The sequence below is a fragment of the Colletotrichum truncatum genome, assembly GCF_014235925.2.
Source record: "Colletotrichum truncatum strain CMES1059 chromosome Unknown Contig_0001, whole genome shotgun sequence".
Lineage (NCBI taxonomy): Eukaryota > Fungi > Ascomycota > Sordariomycetes > Glomerellales > Glomerellaceae > Colletotrichum > Colletotrichum truncatum.
The window spans coordinates 1,594,307-1,618,636 of record NW_027222398.1 but is presented as its reverse complement, the minus strand read 5'-3'; the positions used below and the strand labels follow the sequence as shown (position 1 = coordinate 1,618,636).

Here is a 24,330-nt window from a genome sequence, read left to right as displayed (position 1 = left end):
CGAATCCTGCCGGTCGGAGCCCGCTATCCGGAGGCGGAACTCCACTACGGCACCCTCAAAAAGGCTCACTTTCACTGCGCTTGCGGCGCCCGGGAATAACTGAACGGAGAAACATTAGCCAGACTCCCTGCTCACCCTCGGGCAACATCTGAACTTTGTCAGTGCCGTCGCTGTGTGACTGATTGATGAGTTGGACCCGGCCAGTTCACGTTCAACCTTCAAGCCACCGTTATTGTGTTTTGTTTATCTGCACCTGACGTTGGAATTTCCATTCAGGTTTGATTTTCAGTGGAGAACACCGGAGTCCTGTTCCTGGTCGCCCTGATCTTCGACTCTTCAACTTTCCGAATTCGTCAGTAGACAGGACGGGCTAGGGTGTACGAGCGCACCAATCACATCGACCGCCCTTTTTTGTCATACTGCATTAGCTAGCGCTGCCAGCGTCCCCTCATCGTATGGGGCCATAACCACAAGGTGGGGTCTTGGACATCGTAGCCCCCGCTGTACGAAGAAGGCTGGGGGGAAATCTCGCCCCCATAACGCGCTATTGCTGTCGGTGTATCGCAGCCCTGTCAGGTTGCTGATCTAATCTCTCAGCATGTGCACATCCCCCATCTCTGATGCTGGGCGCTGGGCCCTGTCCGGGCACTTGGTACGCAATCGGAGCAGTCAAACTGGAATTCGGCCGATTTAAATTCTATTTTAATGCTCATGGTCCACCCTTTTGCCATAAGTGGTAAAACTCAAGCAATGGGCGATGTATCGTAGCGGTGGTAAATTCAGCTTGTAGGAATCGGGGGCGCGATTGTGACTTTCCATCCCACCGCCAGAGCCGGACTTTGCTCCGCCAGGGTGTGATCAGTTTGAAAATGGTGTCTCTCGGGGTTTCTAATGATTGGAGCGTGTCTTTTGCTGGGAAATTTCTGCACCTCCGTCGAAGGCCCTTTTGCATCAAGGACGTTTTCCCCGGACAAGTTTAGACGCCGCTGGGCTGGGTGGAACTCCGTTTGAAACGTCGGAGCCGGGCCTGTCAAGGGATCCAGGCCTCCTGCAGGAACTTGTGCGTGGGGGCAGCAAATGGTATGTTTAGATATTTTGTTATGAACTCGTGACCCTTCGATGCATATAGCGGAAGGCCAGACAGAGGCAGTGTTCATCGCCTGAAAAAGTGCAAGCTAGGTGATATCCTAAGAATTTTCGTGAGGCCTGGTCTCAACCGATAGAACGACGTGATCCCGAGAAAAGCACCCGGTAGGAAACGGTCAACTGATGTCGGGTCCGTCGTGAGCCAAGAGATTTAGCGAGCTGGCAGACCACAGACCATGGATTTAAGCTTCAACACACACTTCCACTGACGTGCATGTACCGTACCGCGTGCGGACAGATGGACAGTTAGGGCCAGATAAGAAACTGTGAGTACTTGTGATTGTGAGTTGAATACAGCTGACTGTCTACCAAACGGTATACCACAGCGTTCCGATTGATTGATTGATTGTACATGACGGAAGCCGGGGTGACTTCCCGCGATCCCGCAGTGCAGTTTATGAGGCCCACCTCAAATGCTGAATGGCCGCGAAATGCCCGGAACTTCTGCTTCCCAGGGATAAAAGACTGTGTCAACGATGCAATGTCAGAGAGAACACCCGTAAACAGCAGGACCGGTCCCGACATGATCCCTAATATTTCTCGTGTGTAATGGCCACTGGTTCCCGCAGAGTATCCTCAGCTGTGGAATAACAATAATGGCCGCCCTCGGCCATGGAACCCTGGACTAAGCCTGACGCGAACATCTTCTCTATTCACTTCCAGTCAGCAATTGACCATGGCGTTTGTAGACGAAACTAGAATATTTAGCCGATTCATCGAGAGCTTTAATGAGGGCCAGAAGCTGTCCACGTTTGTTGTGCTGAATATCTCCACACGCGCGGGACTGGTTCATGGGTGGTTAGACATTAGGTCTGATAATGCCGATACCCTGGACTGGACATCCATCCGTCTGGGACATATTTGGAATAGACCGTCTCCAAGTTTCTGAAGATAGAAAATACTGCTGCCTAGGACAGGACCTACATGCAGAGCACGAAGTTAGGTTGCGGGACGACGAATGCAAGTCGTGCAATCTCCGGGGTGTTCAAGTGGCCTGTTTTGTCACATAGCGTAGACCTTGACGGTGACAGTTACCATCACCGTCCTGGACCCAGTCTGGTGTGTCAACTTGGCGGGGCCCACATAGGTTCGTTCCCACCTACCTCCAGGCAGAAGCAATTGACTTCCGTTACCCGTCCTCCCCCTTCTCACCCCAGCAAGTTAGGCGGGTGATGGTTGGCTCGTGTGGTTCGGGCTGGCCAGACTTGCGACCCCGCCGCAGCCATACTATTTTCCAAAAATGGCAATTTTCAAAGAGCTGCGTGCCGGGGTGTGCATGCAGGAGACTAGAACCATCGAGCTGTTTGCATTTGCTGGCACGCCGAGCCGCTATTACCCGGCCACGCGATTGGCGACGACAGATTTTGGGGCCCGCATGGCTTTTCGACGAGACGATGAATCGTGACGAGGGCTTTCTCTGAGATTTACAGAGTCATGGGCTTGGATGTGCTTATTCCCTTCACAGCGTTTCCCAGCGACCTACCCGTCGTGGAGAAGGCGGGGCAGGGGCATCTTGTCTGGCTTCTGCTCGCCTGCGGCAGCCCTGCGCGCGCCCTATGACGAGATAGGCACCTCAAGTCGGTAACTACAGCCGTTCCGGAACCCGTTCTCTGCATGTTTGATGCGAATGTGGTGATACTGCGTCGCAAGGACTGAAGCGAGGTCTGTTGACTCCGCAGCCCGCCCCCAAACACGGCTGGTTCTCCGTCATGTGTCTAGGTTGGCGGTGGCTCTAACAAATATCATGGTTTATACATCTCCTGTTCAGCTTGCATACTGCTGTTCGCGAGATACCAGGCTCGCGGTAGATCCCGGCAACAAATTGCTTCCGTCGCTAAGACCCTTGTCCAACGCCTTTTTGGTCCCAGTGTGGAAGGCAGGAGGAATCCACCACCTATTTTCAGTTTCACAGCTGTACTTCTCTTGTATTGCAGAGTGAGTATTCGGGGGCGTACGTTCGCAAAAGGCGACCTCCTCGTAGGGCTCGTCTATTCTAGCCTTATGCAGGGTCCTTGCCGGCGTGAGCGGAGAGATCCATCCTACACCATCGCATGGTATTATCATTGAGCTAATCTCGTCTCAAAGTTGGGGTCCCTAAAACCTGAATTGAGGAAAAAAAGAAGACAGCATGCTGGGACCCGTTTGAGAGACAGATATGTTTGATACTTTACTCAAAGCTTCTGAAGCCCAGCCTCGGCCTGCGTTACACCGGCCTCGAAGCCAATCCTCTTACTCATATCGATGGCTTGTTGAAAGCGTTTTCGTGCATTCTCCTTGTTTCCTAACATAGCGGCAATGTCACCCATGTTGGTCAGAGCAACTGCGCAAGCCTCGTCACATTCCTCCGTACGTTCACTACCCTTAACGTCCTTCGCGTGTGAGTAAGCGTTGTGAGCCCAGTTCTTGGCCGCTTCGAGGAAGCCAGCTCGATCCGTTGGCATATCAGGGTTGACAAGCACATTGGAGGTTGAAGGAGCTCCAGGAATAGGTCCAAGGGGGGTTTGCGTAGGGTGCTGAGCAAACGCCACAGCCAGGTTGTTCACTGAAGATCATGTAAGCCACGTGGTGATATTCTTAGCACGCTCGGTGATATCAAGCGCAAGAATGAGGAACATACTAATTGTGACTCGGTGACATGGGTCAGCACAAAGACGTAAGGCATGAAAGAAGAGAGGCACTGCTAGGTGAGACTGAGACTTGGACTCATAATGTTGAGCCAGGGCTATGACACAAGGTTAGCAACGTGCTCTCAGCAATGTACTGTCCCAAGGCGACGGGAAGAATTCAGACTGACATTCCATGGCCCCACCAATCTCCTCGGGGCTCATCCAAGGTCCTTCATCTTCCTTGACGCCCTCCTTATGGCGTCTTCTTGATTCTGACAAGGCAGTCTCGACGGCCCACGTCAAACGAGCTTGAGCGTTTTCAGGTTCCAGGACATGCTCATCAGAGTAGAGTGCCCCAAGCTTGGTGCTGGTGCCGACAGCCTTTGCAAGTAATCTCGTGCGTTTGTGCCACAGATTCTCAGGGGCCGTCTCTTCTTCATCCTCTGGGATAATGGGACGTTGGTCTCCTGAGACAAGCTTAACAGCGGGAGGCTTGCCCGACTTGTCTACAGTGCCGTCTGCAACTGACTTCTCCATCCACTCAACCCACTTAATACAGTCCTGGAGGACGGAATTGAGAACCTTTATGGCGCCTTGGTAATTGCCAATCTTTTCTAACCAGGCCGCAGTCTGTATCCTAATGCCCAGGACATCGTCGGAAAACGGGTCCAGTTGGAGCTCGTTGCACTGTTCCAGTGCTTGTTTGTAATATTTTCTTGCTAGATTTGGGTCGGGACTAATGTTTGTGTAGTAAAGTGCTCGTCGGAGGGACTTCGCAATCGGTGCCGGGTATTTGGTGAACTGGCGGGCTTGGAAATAATCGAAGTAGAGTTTGATAATGTAAACGGCGACACCAGCCAGGCCGGCCAAACTGGAAAATAAAATCATCAGCAATGCGCTCCAATCATTCTGTATCTCGGGTCACCTACATCGCTAGCGCCAGTGTGAACTCCTCAGGGCTTTCTCTGAACATCCTCTTCATTCCTTGCGGTGTCATCGCAGTTAAGAGGCTGCGAATGGACAGTGCTCGCCGTAACGAGGGAGGTGGCGGAGGCGGAGGATTCGTCTTCTTAGGCGCATCGCTAAGCGTCCTTCCCGTGCTGCTGTATCTCAATGGGATATTCATGCGAGCTTTGACTGCGCTTGAAGGGGTGCTGGCTCGCAATCTCGCCGTGGATATCGCAGAAGACCTAATGGCGTGACGAAGGCACAAGCTGTCGATGGCGCGCGACGCTGTTATGCGCGCGGCCGCCATGATTGAGACGCTCGCCGATGAATATTAGTAAGCAATATTTAACCCTCGCAGGCCTTGGATAGAGCGTATCTGATTGACAGAGGAGGAAGACCTGATGTTGAAAATAAATTTGGGGTGACGTATTGAACCAAAGATCGATTACTCAAGCGCAAAGTCGTTGCACGCTCCAGAGCTCTTGCTGTTGTGGATCAAGAAGCTTTTGCAGTAGCCAATCATAGATTTTTATCTGTTCCGAGGCAACCCCCACTTTGATCGTGGGGAAGCTTTCTTTGGCATTAGAGGGGCAAATGTCGAGCTTCTTCCCCCGCCCATCATCATCTGCCAGAGAATTCGAGTCGTTTTCACCACTTTATACAATATCTCATTTTCACCAGCTCATTGAACTCAAATCTCACTCTCTCTCTCTCTCTAAAGATTGACGATCGATATAATGGCTGGAAAATTTGAACCCAAGGTCCCCGTCAACTTGGACCCTCCCAAGGACGATCCCATCACCCTCGAGGAGTTGGCCAAGGCTGATGGTAAGTGAGAGTGATTCCTAACGAAACCTCTGACTTTTACCCTGAGTGTACCTCTCTCTGAAGAAACTTATTGAAAGTACGGCTTAAGGTCGGATGCTTGCTCCTGTGGCCGGTTCGTATGGCCGTCGAGGACAGACCGCTCCTTTGACAAGGGTTCCCACAGAGAAGGTTATACTGATCACTAATAAGCCAAAATCTTCTTTTAAAATTCCTTGATAATCTTGCGAAACTCCCAGTCTCATTAAATCTCTTCATTATGACTCTAGGGTCCTTTCTGCTTACGTTTAAGACCATTGTCGTTCACTTGATATCTGGTCCGCTGTACTAATCAAATGGTTTCAATAGGTTCTGACCCTAATGGAAAGACTTATGTCGCCATTAAGGTAAATATCTTCATCGTGCTATGGTAAAAATATCTGACATGATTCTTATTCAGGGCATCGTCTATGACGTTACTGGTAACAAAGCGTACCAGCCAGGCGCATCTTATAACGGTAAGTATTCAACTCACACCGTTGTCTCAGAGAGCATCGAAACTCATACCTACCAAGTTTTTGCTGGAAAGGACGCTTCCCGTGCTCTGGGAATGACCTCAACAAAACCCGAAGATGCCAGATCCGACTGGCAAGATCTGCCCGACAAGGAAAAGGGCGTTTTGAACGATTGGGTCACATTTTTCTCCAAGCGTTACAACGTGGTTGGTCGAGTGGCGGGAGCCACCAATACGGAATGAGAGATGAGAGGAAGTGGAAAGAAGGGCCCATTAGAGATGAGAGCAAATGGTGGGGAAGTCGAAGATATCCTTCGCCCAGGTGTGGGACGTTGGCTTGAACGACTGTAGACGTAGTCATCCCCATTCGTATCAGACTCCAATGGCATTACTCATTAAACCATTCGAAATCAAGTTTATTTTTCTATTTTTCTTTCGATTGATCCCCTGCCTCACTTCCCTTTGTCTAGTCTGGTAACACTGACCTTGATCTCTCTGTCCATCGATGTTGCTGAGCGTCAAAACACTCACACACCCCTTTTGACTGCAAGTACTCTAAGAAACGAAAAAGGGGGGTGTTCGCCTGCAGACGGGGGTGTGCAGGGCCTCAACATGTTGGGTTGATTACCGCAGCTGTCGTTCATATGCAATGCCACCATTACTGTATAACCCCCCACTCACACGCGAATTCAAACTAGAGGTCCCCTGTCCAACAAACAAGGGTTTCAAATTTTTATTTCTCTCCTATTCTCTTCTGGTAGAAGTCCTGCTCTAGTAGTATTTAGGGCTCCCTGATGGGTGTTTATCGCCGCGAGCAACAAGTTAGAGAGCAATATTTCTAGGGCGGAGGGTGAGTTGCTATGTTTTGGGCTTGAAGCCTACATACCGGACTTTCAAACTCCCAATTCCACATCTTAGCTTTTGAAGCACCTTATACCATCACCTCCTCGACTGCGAGATGCCATTCCTCTTCTAATGAAGTCCGTTCCAGTGGGGCCAGCCTGTCCCTCCAGCGTACGACCATACAACCATGTTTCCTAGCGGCTGTAGGAGGCCGTGTCGCCCGTCAGCTTCGAGACGACGAGGTGCCTCCACCTCCTGCATGAACCCCTAAAAGAATCGGGAGGAGAAAGTCTCAGTGTCTGTCTACCTCATGTATTGGGTTGGAGAAACTAAGTACACCCCCACCTGAAGCTCAGGTACGTCCTTCAATTTGACTCCTCTTTCAACAGGCTAATGAAACCTTTGTATAATTCGAAGTAGAGCCAATTCAGAGATCGAGGCCATTGGTGCTTATTTTTAGGTCAGAGGCTTCATCAGGGAACCAACCCAGTTAGCTTTTCTCGAAGACTCTGCCGGAAATTGAGAGACAATGACAGCGGAAGCAGGTGAAGCACACGAGGAGCTCGTCAAAAGACGATACTTATCTTTAGCTGAAGCCAGAGATGGAACGAAATACCGCCCACGACTATTACATTAGCGCCATTCCTAATTTGGGTCCTCAGACTTGACCAAATTTCAGAAGATGGAAGAAAGCAAGACGACCCTGACTATCTCTTGCAGCATCATAACATCATCGGTGCAGAATGTCCCTTCATGTCACTCTAAGACACGGCCGCTATGCATTGTATCCATGTATGCTGGATGATTCTCACACAAAATCAAGATACATGTACCACTGTATTACTGAACTATCCAACATATACCTCTTCCCAGTTCTCAAGATAAATAGAAAATATCATACAGCCCAAACGTAGGTTAAGTATCTGACAGTTGAACTAAATACATGCGGGGTCGTATGACGAAGCAAACTATTATCTCGATACAAATCAATCCTGTAAACTGACCTTGTGCGATACTCTTGAATGAATCTATGTCTGAACATCGTGCCGGCTGTGGGCGAAAGTATGCATAAGCTTGTCCGGCCATTTAGTGCATCAGTATTCAAGACAATCGACCTTGCAAGGCATGCGTGGAAAATAGGCCCAAATTGGTTCGACGGCTTAACCAATATTCAACTATTCCTCCTCTCCAGATATTCCTTGCCCCCCACGTGCGCTCCAGGTGGTGTTGGCGCCTGATGTTTCAACGATGATGATGTTGGCCACCAACGCACTGCTCCTGGCCGAGACTGGTCACAAAATTTTCATGGCTCTGCCGAGGCTGCCAGTTTGAGACGCAATTATCACATGGCGTGCTTTGTTGCCACGAGTTGCGAAGGACTTTGACGCCAAAACACTGGTGGTTGGGGTCGTTGCGGGCAAAATGACAATAGGACTTTAATCGAACGGTGGAATGCTCGCAAGTGAAGAGAAACTCCTCAAAGTCACACATCTCTGACAGAAATGAGTTGGTTCCAGGGAAGAAAACTACAAGTCCTCGTTATTTCCTCGATATCTGCTATCGAGCTACTCCAGAATGTCAGCTGCAATCTTGTCTGGACTGGAGATAGCTTACCGTGACTTCTCGTTCCGTCTAAATAAGACGCTAGAATCTGCGCTCTAACGCACTGTAGAATAGAAAGGGGGGGAAATAATGGTCACTTTTGGGACTCAATACAAGATTTGAATCAAACTTTTACGCTGTGGATGATTGATCCCACGCCCAGGGAGTCTCTCTCGTTCAGGTCCGATTAGGTTAACATTATATACTTGAAAATCCCACTCGTAGGTTTATGATTTAGCATCATACTCAAAATTTACCTGCTTTGAATGCCCGTTTGCGTCCAGCTGCAGATCTGGTGATGACCAGCCAGACGGGCACAGTGTGTCTCCGTACCTGGTATCCTGGTGGCATGCATGATAGGCGTGTTGGGTGAGCGAGGTTGTTCAATAGCCACTTCTTCAGACCCCAGTAACTACCCTTCGTAGATTAGTTTCTAAGCCGGGTTGTTGAATATGCATGTTGTATGGAGGATGCTGCGCGGTCATTGACCTTACGCACGAGATGTAAAGGTAAGAGTTGTTTATCCTGCCGGGTATGTACAATTTTGGAATTAGCCCAGGTTAGTCTCGAGCTGGTCGCTCGTATCGTTTGGGATTAGCACAGTACTTAAATTGTAAATCGTGAGATACTTCTCTACTTTCTGTAACTCCGATCAATAAGGCGAGCACTCACTTTTTCTGAGCCTCGTCTTATTTAGGTAATGCACGGTGGCTGTTCAAGGTTGACCAAGCGGCCCATCGATGGCTTTGTTATGAGGCTTAAGCCACTGCGGTGTCCTTGACATTCCTTGAGAGAATAAACGTTTCAAGTGCAAAGTGCTGAGGATGGTGACCAGTAGTGATGCATTCGATCAAGCATTCGACACTTGGGTGCGTGAACCGGGTTTACCGTTCGTATCGGGCTTTGTCTAGTTTTGCATGCTGTGTGACATCAGGAGACGCTGAGAATTTGTCCTTTGGTGGAGCGTGCAACATGCAGTACCCAATCAGTTAGACTCGACGGTTGGGATCAAGTCACTCGCACCTCGCGGAGCGGCCCGGTGGGCGGTTGCGGAAGCTGAAAGGTTCTTATGTTGGTTCTCTCTTGCCAAGAAGCAAACAAGAGATTTAATGGCAGGGGGTTAGAGTGTCGGCCAGAAAGATGGATAATGGCCCTTGCAACAAATAACCCAGTGGTGAATTGAGAGATGCGGAGAGAGGTATCCTGTGGGGGGCACGTAGGGTGCATACATGGTCTGGCATGGATTGGGTTGCATACTTATCGTAGGGCAAGCATAGTCATGACGAAGCTGCATTCGCCAACTGGTGGAACAGGAAACAAGTCTTCTTTTTATTTACTTATCTGGACTACTCGAGACGGTTCAAACCATGCAGGTATCCTCACAGTTTGGGGGCACCAAGAATGTAGGCTTGGTGTTCTCGGGCAAGCCATTGGAAAGCGGGTAAATGTTCGGTTCGGTTATGGTGCTAAGTAAGGGGGCAACACCACCGGGAGACAACAGCCCAGTAGGAAGTGATAAATCACAAAGTGAGTAGAAACCCATCTGCTGGGGCAAACGTACGTCAACACCCGAGCGTTGCTGATCCGGAAGAGGTAGAATGAGGATACAATGCAGGATTCCCGCCACGGAAAGTAGACAATCCGCATAACAAAGTTGGACAAGCGAGAAGCAGTCTCGCGCGAGCGTAATCACCATATGCAAAGCAGTACATCAATGGATTGGCCAGGATCACCATGTTTGTTGGCTCAAGAGTGCGCGTTGCGGTGGAGTCGATATGCACGATTCCGATGTGGATGAGAAGGGACAATGCGCACTTGAACAAGATGTTACGAATGCGGGCCAGCGATCATCCAGTTCTGCTGCACAACTGCACGTGAGGAAACAGTTAGTATGGAGAAGGAATTGGTTTCCAGCCCTGCATGTAGGAAGGTTAACTTGCAACTATGCTAAAACCTGGACTTCTATCACCTGCAAGTTTGATTAGCTAGATGGCATGATGAATACACATTGCCCCCTCGCCCTGAGCATGAATAGAAGGCTTCGAGAAATTACAGTTAGTTCGAAGAAGTGACATGCTGAACCTTTCTTAGCCCTCAGCTTCATACACGTCGCACGACGATAGTATCGGGTTGTAGATGGTCTAGAACCAGCAACATGAGGTCCCTTGTGTGTACTAGATTCTTTTATACCCAGTATAATTCGTGACCTAATTGCTTGGGCGCGAAGAAATAGCTGGAGAAAGTATGAGCTTTCTTCTTACATTATTGGGATCAATGAAAGTGCAATGCCAAAATATCGGAGGGCTTGGTTTAGGTTCTAGATCTGATCTTTTTTCATTTATTGTTGGCTCCTCGCTCTGCTGTTAGTTTGCATTAAGGTAGCGACTTAAGGCTTTATCAGATGATGTACAGCATGCTTTCAAACTAGTATAACATAAGGAAAAAAATATATTCCCGAGCAAATCGGACACAGGAAGCTAGCTACGTACACAGCAAGTAGCTTCCTGTAGTAGAAACGCCAAAGGAGACTGATGATCTAGGTATATCGGAAAATCCTAAATCCGCATGCCCCACACGTTTCCTACCTTGGCTGGCGGCGACTCGCTATTTCCCCGAACACACCCAAAGTGTGTCATAAAGCTGGCTGCCTTGCGTGTTGCCTTGTTGGTTGCCTAACGCTCTCACCGAAGATTTGCCCAAGTGAGGCGGACAACCGAATGAATGTGCTGCCCTCTCCGTCATCCAGTCCAATGCCCATTTTGTTCTTCGCTTATTGCGACTTCCACCAGCCTGAATGTCTACAACCTCTCAACTTTCCTCGTCCATGTCGCCCGACTGATTCCGTTTCTTTTCTTCCATTTGCTTTTCGTCTTTCAGCGATTTTCATCTCACGATTCCATCGCCTTTGTTCGCCCAGCTATCCCTGTCGTGCTGGTGCCTAAATCTAACGTCCCGTGCTCTTTCGGCTCCGAACGACCCACCACGGACCGGCAGTTAAACTACCAAACTTCCTCTTCTACTCCATCGATCGGCTTTCGTTTCGCCTGCCCACATTGTCCGCGAACTCTGTCGATCTCGGTCCCGCCGACTTCAGGCATTACCTGAGAGAGAGCGGCCGCTCCCTATTGAGAAGTGGTCCGAGACAATTCTAGAGTCACAATACGCATCGGATACCACATACCAACATTTGTCCCAAGTTGGTATTCCGCTTTCTTTGCTAAAACATAATGCATCAGTGAATTCGGGCCAGTGTCCGTTGACCATGCCAACATTCCATCTGGGTGCCTGCTGTAACATTTACTGCTCCGGCGGGTCTGCTTTCTCCATGACTATGACGGGATTCTCACGCAGGCCTTCTGACGCCTGGTACTCTCCATTCATCCTCAGATAGCATTGCTGACTAGACGTCTTGTTACCAGAAGAATCATTATGTATCGTGGACAGGGAGGCCCAGTATGTTCCTACCCAGAATGCCTTCCAGCATGATAGGAAGCAAGCGACTAAAGAAAGAGGCTAACCTTGAGTGATAGTTAACGACGGTACCTGATAACTCAAGTCGATCACCTTCCGGTTCGATCGACTTATCACCTATTGAGACCACAGCCAGGTCGATTGAGATGGACCACCTTACCACTAAATCGAGATTGCCGTCAGACGCGATGACTGGCACTAGGGGTGCACCGGGTCGTCGTTTGAACCACCCGGAGCCATGGGGTTTGATGTCGTTTTACGCCAATGACGAACAGCCCTGGGTAGGATTTAATCTCTCCGCAGGCACATTGCAACCAGGCAATCATGTTAACCCTACGGGCGTTCGACGGGGGAACCCAGCAGCCTTTGCTGGTTGGAGGAGTAGCGGGCCTTCGGAAAGTGGAACTGTCCCGCATGGCTATTTGCCGTCCGACTCTGGTTACGAAAGCAGAGCGAAGCACAGCATCGATGACAGGTCTGTATATGATGAAAACCAGGACACCCAGAGCCTTTCGGGGCATTTGATGGACTATCACCCTTTTCAGTCGGGAAACACTTACGCTCGTGACACCCCTGTACCACATTGGCAGCAGGTAGCACCAGTACCTGTAGCGAGTGGAACTACCGAAAAACAGCTGATCTGTCCCGATTGCAATACTCTTTGCAAGACCAAGTCCGAACTGAAGTGAGTCTAGCAAAGCAATAGTTGTGAGCACCTTCGTCCGTACTAATGCCTATCCCAGCAAACACCACCAAAGACATCGCAAGGCATATAAATGCGACGTTCACGGATGCACACGCAGGGAAGGCTTCGGTACCTTGAACGACCTTGAACGTCACAAAAGCAGCGTACACCCTGAACGTCACAATGGCGGTGCAAGGTATCGTTGCAACATGGGCTCTTGCTCGACGAAGGATAAAATTTGGCCAAGAGCCGACAACTTCCGACAGCACCTGAAGCGCGTACATCACAAGATTGTGCAACCTGATGACGACCTCAGCGACTTCATCTATCAGTGAGTGGTATCCATCTATTTCTCTCGTTGCTATGCCCTTGCTGTCGCCATTTGCCTCGTCCCTTCTCCCCATTCTATTCTTTAGATATGCTACTAATTGTTGAATAGGCCACCGCAGAAGCCTCAAGAGCAGGCTATAGACCTCGAAGGTGTAGGTTCGGATCTTTCCGCTTTTGCCTTTGGTGCAGTACCCTCTGTAGGGGCTTGGGATGGCCGTTCATTAGCACTAGAAGATGTCCAGCTTCCTTCAGCCGAGCAATCCATGGGTATGGACGACCTTGTCCTTGATCCATCTTTATCGAGCGTCGAAGAAACATCAACGAACATGCTTCTTGGCCCCCAAGCCATAAGTTTGGTTGTTTGCAAGGCTCAAGACCAACATGATCCAGACCTGATGATGCAGAGTCATCATGAGTACGTTCAGCCACGGGAGGTTTCCAGGCCGGCTTCGAAAACCCTAGTGGTGGGCCAAGCAGATGCTCGCTCTGATGTGCCACGAGGGCTCCGGTCTCAAAACGCCTCTTCTCGCCCGAATACCATTACCCAGGGTTCCCCTAAGGATTCAATGTCGACCAACATGGATTGCGAACCGAAAATGGATCTAGATGACTTGAGCGGCGGTGAAACCAACCGAGTTAAACATTCTCTGTTGGCCTCCTCGGCCGATGGGATTAACGAACAGGACGTTGTCAAACTTCTGGACAAGTTGCCAAAAAGCCTCATCGAAAAATACCTGAAAACCCAGTCAGATAACACAGCGAAAGCCGTCCCTACCCCACCTAACACCACCGAGATTGGGCACAAATGTTCTGCCTCTGGCTGCAACAAGGCATTTGCCCGCAAATGCGAACTTAAGTACGACGAAGCGTTCTCAGTCATTTGCAAGCTTGACTAACTTATAAATAGGAAGCACATGAAGCGACATGACAAGCCATACGGCTGCACCTTCGCCGGCTGCAAGAAGAAGTTTGGCAGCAAGAATGACTGGAAACGCCATGAGAATAGTCAGCATTTCCAACTTGAGGTCTGGAAGTGTGACGAGAAGCGGGCCGAAGATGACGGTGGCAACAGCAGCAGCAGCGATACCTGCGGCAAGGTCTGTCATCGCCGCGAAACCTTTCGTAACCACCTCCTAAAGGAGCACAAGATGGAAGACTCGGCCCGAATTGACACTGCGCTCGAGAATTGTCGCGTCGGGCGCAACTGTGAGTCCCGTTTCTGGTGCGGTTTCTGCGTAAGCATTATCGAGATCACCAAGAAGGGCGCCAACGCGTGGACGGAGCGCTTCAACCACATTGATAACCATTATGCGGGTCGTGACAACGCGCCGAAGAAGGACATCTCTGAGTGGAAGAATGTCGACCCCGAACTCCAGGATATGGACTTCGCCGGCTCGTCATACGACTCGAGCGATGCGGATTCCGGGGACGAGATTGCTATATTGCGCAGCAAAGCCGCTGCCCCTGTACGGGTCATGAACAGCAGCGATTCAAAAAAGAGGAGCTTAGAAGACGACAACAATGCCAGCGAACAACGAGATCCAAAGCGTTTGAAGAATGCCTCTATCGCGCTTATGTGGCTTTGCGTAAGTAACACCCGCCATCATCTCCAACCTCCCATCAACCAGTACTAACAGAGGACTGTGGGCAGTGCGGGTGTAGAGTGTACGCTGACGCCAAGTTGCATGAACTGTGCATTGAGTGCTCACACAGACGATGCTCCAACTGCGAAGTCGAAGAGGTTTTGGTTAACGATGAAAAAAGTCGACTATAAGAGATGGATTTGAAAAAGCATGATTTATAGCGGTGATATCCTTTGAATTTTATATTTTATCTGTTTGAGGATTGGTGCGATTCGATGACGAGGAACATGTCGAGAATAGCAGGGAGTGGTCGGCTCACATTACAACAAACAATGATTCCCCCTTCCTTGGATGGACGGACTATTTTGAACACAGACTGTTATGAGGACATTCATCGGAGTTCCTCCCAATAGATGATGAGGCGTCTCCGGCAGATGCCCATTAATATTTTGCCATTGCTCGTATCACCAAGAAGACCCAATATAACATCTACCAACACACCCACAGGCATCTCAAGTATAGCATAAGCTGTTATCCAAACTTCAGCGGAACCTTCTTCCCGTTACAGTCGTTCCACCATGCCACGCAGATGTGTAAGCAAGCCCCCTGACATCACGCATATGTAGACAGGAGGCATGAGAAAGCAGAAGAGCCACGAAGGAGAAGAAGCACCGAAGGAGGGACCGGACCCAGCCAACCACGGACCGGTCCTCGAAGGGGGAAAGCAAAGCCCTTCGACGGCAGTGTCCCGAGACCTGGGGTTCTGGATTGGATTCCCTCCTCGTCCTTGCAGGTCATGTAGGCGACAACCCTGGAACTATCTGTCCGCGCCATGTCGCCAAGTCGAGCCTATCACGAAAGCCCCAGGCGGTAGGTTCTCTCACCTTAGCAAAATCGACCATCGTTCCTTTCTGACCCCCTGGACCGTTGTTCGGGGGCCGGTAAGGGCCTAGCCAAGCGGGACCATGAAGCTGTTTATTGGCCCGATGTCCGAGAAGTCGAACCATTTCCATGGATGAGGTGGCCATGCCGTCCTACGTTTGGGGGCCGGGGGGCCGGAGGGGAGAAGGGGGTGTGTGGCAGGGCTGGAACGGCAGGCAATGTATCTAGATTTTAGACATGGGACACGCTTCACAGCAAGGTACATACGTTCGATAACAGCGAGGCTATGCAGGTTTATTTTTTATTGTTCCGCCCCCCCCCCCCCCCCCCCCCCCCCCCCTTTCTCCCGGCCCGGCGTTATTAAGAAGTTTCCAATGGAGGGGCGTGGGCGGTCACTTACTTCAGAGTGGGTTGCGGGGAGGAGTTGGGGGTGGAGCGAAGAAAGCAAAGTGCGAGACGCTCGTTGCGGCTAAAGATTGCCCAAGAGCGACGGCAGTTTAGGCCACGGATGAATGATGATATGATGCAGGTGGACTCGTAATCTCCGAGTCAATTTTCATAATGGAGTTGGTCAAAAGGACGCCCAGCATATTGTAATTGAATCCGTCACGAGACATGATGGCCAATATTCAACTACAAGTACAATAGGCCCTCGGGCTCGCCCGCTCACTCGGCGAGCGGGATTTGGGGAAAATAGAAAAAAAAAAAAAACTATAGGTGTCTTCGATGGACAGCAGCCAGTCACTAAATGAAACGCATCTAGATGTCTCGATGAAAAGTTGAGACAGGGCAGGATCATTTGGCGTCAGCCTGTTGCTCTTGAAGGCGGGTCTCAGAAAAGACCACCCTTGAGGGCTGGCCAAATCACGGCGGCGTGAAACCCGCAATGGATCACACGGTTCTGTTATCGACGGGTCTGGGTAGTACCGGGATCCCATTCCCGATTGTTTAGTCGAGAGGGATACCCTACACCGCGTGTTGTCGTCATTTGTCATCTGTTGTTATGCGGAAAAGGATCACCTCCATGGTATCCGTAGTCCTGCTAGTGATGCCAATACCCGTCTACCATGAGCGCATTGCGGTTCTACTGGGTAGTTATGAAGGATCGTCGAAGTGTGCAATTCGGGCTCTCCGTGTGGCAGGCCTGCTTTCAATCAAAAGGGCAGGCAATAAAAACGAATTGGGGCTCTGGGTTCCAACTCGGAGGTAAAATCACAATCGCCGTGAATCCGCTACCGACATGCTGGAATCAATACACGGGGTTGTTTTCTCCTTTGGGCGAATCCTTCTGCAAGAGTTGTTTCAAGCGCGGCCAGTTTGTGGCCCCAATAATACGAGTCCTTCGCCTTACTGGGCGGAAGCTCGTTGGAATATCCAAGATCTGTCTACCAGTGATCTGCCGATTCTGGAGGCTAAGGCGAATGGAACAGATAGATGGGCCTCAAAAACACCAGGTGGAATGGCGAAGCGACCAAGAACAGAGGGTTTAGACCCCATTGGCGACGAGCCAGTTTGTGTTGTTGGGTAGAGGGTGCGCATTTGTGCGTTTTAAGGCTGGGATTGCCGCGCACCTATGTCACCCAGAAGTGGGCGCGCATCTTGCGCGTGGGCTGAAGACACTCACGCGACAACACTCGTGATGGTGAAGCTGAGACAGGTGGCCAAGATCATCAGTTGAGTACATTTTGGGAGTGTGCCAACTTGTTTGGCTTCCGAGACTCCACTAGATCCTAACATCTCTCATCGCCCCTGCAGCCGATGATGGAGGGCTGGCTTCCGCTCGCATCGCAGTTGCGTGGATGCAGCGTGGATGCAAATATAGTGTCTTTGATTTAGGACCCAGCTGCAAGGATCAGATGCCTGGGGCTCAGACGGCGTTGGATCTCAGTTTGGAAGTGTGCTGGAGAGGAGAGGTAGAAAATAGCCGCCTATTTTTGTAGTAGGAGTGCCATAGTGTAATGAACATGTTTTCAGCTTGACTTGGCTGGCCAATGATTGCTGGATACAGTCACCCTGGCTCAGAGGTTGGGGTCCGAAAGAGGGGGCTCTCCAGCATCAACATCAGGTGGTGGTGCTCCGTACATAGTAGAGATTGAAGCCAGCGAGTATCCGTAAAATACTCCAATAATGACCGTTGTGTCAGTGATTGGGTAGGTGGCCGGCCGGCAGGCAAGCCGGTCTTGTGCCATTCCCTTGCACCCACCCAAATCTGGCTGGAGCGCAAATCATTGGCTGCTTAACGCAGCAGAAATGGCCATGGCCGTGGAAGGAAGGTATTGTCAAAGTTCGGAACAGGTACTAGGACGGTATCATATTCTCATCGTTTCCTGGGACGCAAACGGCAAGTTACTAGTAGGCGGGACGGTGGATCTCGATCGCACGTGGGAACTTGAATCCAGTAACCAGTGGCTACTTTGTTCCTAGCGCACACTCTGTGCGGACCAAACTCCGCGCTCAGAATGGCATCAGTTCTTGGATGCAACGTCGACACTCACAGCGCAAGAGATTGTCGGTGATAAGTTGTTGCTCAGTGAGTGTGACAGCCGCCACTCGATACTAGTAGATCAAGTTCTGTGGCAAGCCCAGTGCAGTGCGGTGCTGGATCCCGAGACAGCAGAACCGGCACATTGCCTCGCCAAAATGCTACATAGAAACCTGTCTGCCTGATTTCTTGGGCCGCTGTCTCCTTTGCGTCCTTTGGCGGAACACCTTGGGACAATCAGTGTGGTCGTGTACTGTACCCAGCCAACCCAAGAGCCCAGTAGGCCGAAAGGGGGAATGGGCCATGGCAGGGTGGTCAGGAGCGATCGCTGGGCAGAACGGAACTTTACGACTTATGGTGCCAAGCACTGCAACTGCTGAATGGGGCAGAGACTCGCTAATTTGGAAATGGATTCACGCCATTATTGCAGTGAAAGGGTGCATGAGAATTGGGGCACTGAAGCCGGGCAACGCGACTTTCGACATAGATAGTACTCCGTAGTCGCGGCCACATACACGTCGGGCCCTAACCCTCTCAAGATCGGCACGACGACGTCTGGATGTTGGACGGCCAGAAGAGGTGCTGATAGGCGTCGGAGCGAGACCTATTATTGTGGTGTCCATTGTGCAGGGCGATGTTTTGGGTAATCTCATTCTGCTTAGGATGCTAAGATGTAACAGCAGTTGAGAATGGAACGTTGTTGGAGGACCGTCGGGTGGTCGTCGGGGTTTCGAACCACTCTTTTTTTTTTTTTTTTTTGTTTTTTTGCTGCCAGCATCCGCGCGTTTCCCAACTGCATTGTGGATTTCCTTCACCCTCACTACTAGTACAGTCGGGCCCATTGACTATGCTCGGACTTGTGTGTTCGTCCGGTGTGGTCTGCCATGGAACAGGGATGGCCTGCACTGGCCCCATCTACTCCAGCAGCCGAATAGGTTGCCTGAAAGAGAATGAAAAGACTGGCATGGACCGGGACAGCAGAGAGCGCAGGACGGGACGGACCTTCAAATTGTGGAGGACTTCTAATAAGGAGGTGACAGACAAGTCAGTGCATTGGTGCATCGGTTGTCGAAGAAAGTTTGAATCTGTTTTACTGCCCAGTAGCTGGCTACTACCCGTAGGTTCTGCCCACTGGGATGGGATGGCCAAGGGAGTCCGTAATTCGTACTGGAGAGATTCGACATTGGCCGTAGCGAAACGAAGGCACCTGCAACTGCTGGTGTGGGTATGGATAAGGTATTGACTAAGGTGGGTAGAAGACACTTTCCGTGTGAATAAGCGTAGATGCTCCCAATGCGCCTGGTAGGTATCCGTACAGCAGTACTATGTAGCTATATCGATGCCTTGCTGGCAGGCAAGTGGGCATTTCTGGCCAGGCCACCCGCTCTTGACTACTTTTGCCTCGCAACCCGCGCCTCCCCATCCATCAACTCCACAAACACGCAATGTTGGCAGTCGCTCACTGGACACTGGGGTAAGGTTGAGAAAGTGCTTCCGTACTCATTGCGACCACGCTGTCAGGCTAGTAAGCCTTTTCTGGCTGCCTTAATCCGCCTTGCGGGGAGCCAATTGAAACTGCTGCACTGGAACTGGAACTCCCAAACTGGAACTGGACCCGGAACTGGACCTGGACTTGGACTTGGCTCTTGGCTACTGTGCGGAGTGGAGGATGCAAAGTAGACAAGCCCTTTGCAATCTTCTCTTTCCCTCACCCTTTTTCACCCACTCCTACATAGTATGTATCCATCTCACATTCACTTGACACGCCCTATCCTTCTCCCTTTCCCACCCCCCCATCGAAACCCCGACGGCGATCTTTGCTTGCTTCTCTTCAAGTAGCCCATGGATACCCTGCCATGCCTCCTGCTGCTCCATTTCAGCAACAGGCGAGCGCGCGAGACAATAATGTCGTTTCTGAGACCCCGTAGCATGTCGTCGGCAGTGGTTTTTAGCCAAGGGGCTTCCTAGCATAGCACGTTGCGGCGCGGTCAAGTATACACTAGAGGGGGGTGTTGCGTCGGGATAACCATCTGTCCCGACACCAACCCTTATCGACGATTCCATGTTCCTTAGCAGATTTACCCATTTACGACGGCTGAGATGTCATTGGCCAGTCTCAAGATGATTTGCCCATCAACCACCCCTCCGGCCCGGTTGTCATTTACAGATGCTCGTTCGCTCATCGCCATCCAGGATCTTGGTCAAGACAAGGAGAAAGCAGCCGCGCGCTCTTCCACTCCAGACCCCTAAAGGCGGTACCCGACTGAGAAGTGAACATCCGTACCCTAGCCATGGGATGCTGAAATGGATCAACTCCTGGGCTCAAAAAGCAGTATCCGTGATGGGACTCAAAATTACCAATACTAGCAGCGCCAGCTGACCGACACTTCCGACAATGATCATCGACGCCACTCCCGTTTTATTGCGTCCTGGTATCGCTTTACGAGGTTGGGGCCGCCGCCGCCGCTGTCCGTCAAATTCAAGAGAGGGCTTGGATGAAAGAGCTCAACTGGATCGAAACCCTCCTGGAACCCACCTCAGTTGAGTCGACATGCTTCGATGCTGCGCCTTAGTGACGGCAAGTGTTGGTCATGACTGTCCGGAGAGGCACTTTCAATTCGCTGGTCGTGAGGCAACTGTAAAAAGGCAACCGGCCAGCCGTCTCTGCCTAGATCTGGAAAACAAGGGGAGACATGCCACATGCCTTGCCCTCCTCGAGCCCGAGACGACTCAACAGAAACAAGCCTAGCACCTGCACGCCCCCTTCCGTGGGGACAGACAGTCAAACCAAGGCGCAGCGGCCAGCCCTGGCGGCTCCTCCCACCCTCCACAACCGTCACCACCACCAGCCGTTGTCGCGATGGTTCGCGCTCCTAGGCCCCCATGCCATGCACCAACCGGCTTTAAAGTGGTGTTGTATAATTTTATGTACATACAGATGCAAGCCAACAGCGTCCTGCCATCTCCTCATGTGCATGGTGTGCTAAGGTTGCCAACACCACCCATCTTCCCTGCCACAGTCTTAGGGCTCAGGGGTGTGTGTGCATATGCAGACGCCGGAGCGCCTGGCTGATGATGATGGGCCACTCAACTGCAAATCCTTGCCGTTCCTTCCATACCTTCCCACCTCTCTTTCGCCCTTCCATCCGTCTTTTGAGCCCTCTTCTGGTACCATGCGGCTCTGCGAAAAGGTACGTACCAAGCCCCCAGTCACCCTGCCCTCTGCGATGGGGGTTATTGCAATTCCCCAAGCACCTTCTGGCTCCTCTAGTCGTGGGAAACGCCTGGCCGGCAGCCCTGGCATGCTGCTGAACCCTCTGCCGCTCGATTCCACCTTGTCGACTTATAACCCTGAGCTCCGCCACGCTGGTTGGCTTTCCAATGTCATCATAGAGTCTCTTATTGTTTATACCAAGCGCGAAGACAGGTTCTGCTATGAGCTCTCACAAACCTTAGACCACTTTCGTTTATATAATTCATCTGTCTTTTTGTCCAGGTCTCAAGTTGGGCGTGTCTCCCCGTCCTCATTACGACTCCAGCCCTATAGCCTTATCGGGGACGGAACTCAACATCAGGCTGAAGACTTGGTCCCATTCCACCCAGACTAACACCGTTTTCTTGGAACGCTTGCCTCTTTTTTTTTCCTCTCTCAAGCCTTTCGAAAAAAATCTCCTGGAAAACACTTATACATAATATCACCACCCTCTTGCGGCTGTTTCGTGGACCTTCTTCCTCCTCGGCTACATAGAATCAACCATCATGGACTACCTCTACCAGAATGCGCACGGGCAGGCTCCTCCCGAGCAGCTATACTATGACCAACAGGGGTTTGGCCAGATACCTATTTCTTACATTGACGCTTCACTGATCTCCGACTCTTGTACTCCCGTCGACCCAAGTCTCGAGTCATACTCCCAAGTACAGTTCCAAGTGACATGGCCAGGGCATCAAACCCACCAGCTTCAACAATACATGGAAGGGCCGCGGACATCCTTCTTCATACCCGATCAGGTTCACACGGCACAGAATATAAGCTACTCAGCCCAGACAAGCAACCCTCTTCCTCCGGCTTCGCAAAGGAGGCATGGCTCTCCTTGCTCCCAGCAGACGTTGTCCAGCAGCGACTCCCATAGCCCTCCCACTGAGAGCGACATACTTCCGGCGACCCCTCCAGACTACTCGGCCACTTCTCCGTTCATGCAACACAAACAATACTCCGTCGACTGGGAAGCACAACAGCAATATCGAACTCACACGTTGCTTGGCATGGGTATGCAGGGTAGCGCTTGCGTCAACCCTCATGAAGTAAACCTTTCCCAAGCCATGTTCGATGACGATGTGATCTCGACGAACCTCAACCCCAGCCGGACCTTCAGCTTCTGCACTGAGTCCGACGATCTGAGTATCGCCCAGCATACAGGGGCATACCCGTCAAGACAGATTACCCCCGAACCTATTATCAAGAGCGAGATCCACGTCGCCGAGCAACCCTTTGGGCCAGTCTACCCTGACCCTGAGCCCAGCGAACAAGAACCCTCCGAGTCGGCGATCAAGGCTGAAGTCTCTTCGTTCAACGATGGAGAGAAGGCCTTGGATTTCGCGCCTAAAACTTCGAGGAAGCGTACTAGAAACCCTACTGTCAAATCCCTTTCCAGCTCGACACCCGAGAGGAAGCGGCCAAGGGTCAACAGTAACGACAATGGACAGACCCCCAACTTTACCGCACCAGTCCCTTCGTCTCGAAGGACCAAAATCACCTGCACCGAGTGCAAGACTTCTTTCTCAGACGAAAGCACTTACCAGAAGCACATGAAGCAGCACCACACTCGCCCCTTCGTGTGCGTCTTCAACTATGCTGGATGTCCGTCCACCTTTGCCAGCAAGAATGAATGGAAGCGCCACGTGAGCTCGCAACATCTAGCACTGCAATACTGGCTTTGCACTCAAGACGGCTGCTCCAAGACCACTAATCCCCCAACTTCCCGGCGTTCATCTTCTTCAAGTCCTATCTCCCCGACGCCTCCAGCCCTGCCTAACGGCGCCATCTTCAACCGAAAGGACCTATACACCCAGCACGTCCGCCGCATGCATGTACCTCACAACGTCCGCAAGGCACAGAAGCAGAAGAAGCCGACTCCTGACTGGGACGAGCTTCTCAAAAGTCTCCAGACAGAAGCCGAAAAGACGCGCTGCGATCTTCCACGGCACATGAGATGCCCTGCCGTCAACTGCAGCCATGAATTCAATGGTCCCCAGGCCTGGGATGAGCGCATGGAGCACGTCGCCCGTCATCTCGAACGCGCTGCGGACGGCAAGGAGCCCCCTGTCGTATTTGGCGGCGAGGTCGACCCTACCCTTTCCAATTGGGCCTCAAGTGCAGAAGTCTATGTTGTTCGCAGGACAAACACCGCCCAGGGGTGGGAGCTCATCAATCCGCTCAAGGGCGAAGTTGGACCATCTTCAGGGAATGGAAAGCCTGGAAGTGGCAGCGGCAGCGTTCTTCCTTCGTCGTCACCTCTCAAGGAGATTGTCGTTGCCGGCTACTCCGACGAGGACGCTGAGGGCGAGGACGAGGAGTAACTTCTGTTCTCAACGTTTACATTTCCTAATCAACCTCATACGTTTTTGCCTCTTATTAAAGAAGCTTTTCTAGCGGTGGTTTACGAGGTACTCTTTGGCATTGTTTTTCTTCTTCTTTCTTTCTTAATCGTTTGTGATACCTCTTTCTTCGACCCTCTCTGGACGATTACATCTACTACCATGAGAAGGTGTTTTTGATTATTCTGTTATGGCTTCTACGACGGACTGTGATAGGGCACGTAAAAGGGGTCATTTCCATTAGGGATAGATAGACTAGGCACAACTGGAACGGGGGCTCCAGGTTTCATGACTGTCATGACTTTTAAATATTGAAACTGCAATATTGATACCGTTTTTATCACTCTCCTTTAGCTTCTATGTACTTCCCACGTCATGGTTTCGTGACTACTATGAACTTTGGAGTTGGCTCGCTGGCATACAGAGCGCAGCTCTCATGTGAGCCCCTGACTACCATGCCGGTATCTTCTGTAGTTACTTGACGCCCCAGAGGCCTTGCAGGAAGACAAATGCCAATTATGGTTGCTCTATACGTTCGCGCTTAAGGTCGCTTTGTACTGACCGTCGTTGTGTTCGAGGCTGGCGGGAACGGCGTACACCTTCGCGGCAAATCGTTGCAATAGAGAGGCTCACAGCGAGGAGGGGGGCCCGGCTCACACCAAACCAACAAATCCACTTACACCTAACGGCCAAGTCAATCTCACTGACAGTCTGGACTGGATTGAGAGAGGAGGGGCAGCCTAGGACCCTGAGCAAATGCGGCTCAACTGCTTCGATAGCCGCCGAACAAAACCACACCACCGCCGTAAGAAGGGGGGGGGGGGGGGGGGGGGGGG

The 24,330-nt window shown here is 51.1% G+C and overlaps 5 protein-coding genes across 5 annotated transcripts; 3 read left to right on the top strand and 2 right to left on the bottom strand.

Annotated features, from left to right (window-relative positions):
• Positions 1–3,317: 3,317 nt before the first annotated feature.
• Positions 3,318–5,007, bottom strand: CTRU02_200394 (TPR domain-containing protein; the record flags this gene model as incomplete). The annotated part of the gene is made up of 4 exons (XM_036718399.2): positions 3,318–3,688; positions 3,764–3,868; positions 3,941–4,623; positions 4,682–5,007. The coding sequence occupies 4 exons, from the start codon at positions 5,005–5,007 to the stop codon at positions 3,318–3,320; spliced, it is 1,485 nt and encodes a 494-aa protein (XP_036589399.2).
• A 430-nt stretch (positions 5,008–5,437) lies between these two features.
• Positions 5,438–6,261, top strand: CTRU02_200393 (progesterone binding protein; the record flags this gene model as incomplete). The annotated part of the gene is made up of 4 exons (XM_070203683.1): positions 5,438–5,528; positions 5,874–5,911; positions 5,965–6,022; positions 6,080–6,261. The coding sequence occupies 4 exons, from the start codon at positions 5,438–5,440 to the stop codon at positions 6,259–6,261; spliced, it is 369 nt and encodes a 122-aa protein (XP_070062265.1).
• Positions 6,262–8,103: 1,842 nt separating this feature from the next.
• Positions 8,104–8,352, bottom strand: CTRU02_200392 (uncharacterized protein; the record flags this gene model as incomplete). The annotated part of the gene is made up of 1 exon (XM_036718397.1): positions 8,104–8,352. One exon carries the CDS (start codon positions 8,350–8,352, stop codon positions 8,104–8,106), a length of 249 nt encoding a protein of 82 aa, XP_036589397.1.
• A 3,770-nt stretch (positions 8,353–12,122) lies between these two features.
• Positions 12,123–14,723, top strand: CTRU02_200391 (C2H2 type zinc finger domain protein; the record flags this gene model as incomplete). Its single annotated transcript, XM_036718396.2, has 5 exons — positions 12,123–12,619; positions 12,678–12,950; positions 13,059–13,805; positions 13,857–14,535; positions 14,601–14,723. 5 exons carry the CDS (start codon positions 12,123–12,125, stop codon positions 14,721–14,723), a joined length of 2,319 nt encoding a protein of 772 aa, XP_036589396.2.
• Positions 14,724–21,655: 6,932 nt separating this feature from the next.
• On the top strand, positions 21,656–23,476 carry CTRU02_200390 (C2H2 finger domain-containing protein; the record flags this gene model as incomplete). Its single annotated transcript, XM_036718395.1, has 1 exon — positions 21,656–23,476. The coding sequence occupies one exon, from the start codon at positions 21,656–21,658 to the stop codon at positions 23,474–23,476; it is 1,821 nt and encodes a 606-aa protein (XP_036589395.1).
• Positions 23,477–24,330: the final 854 nt, after the last annotated feature.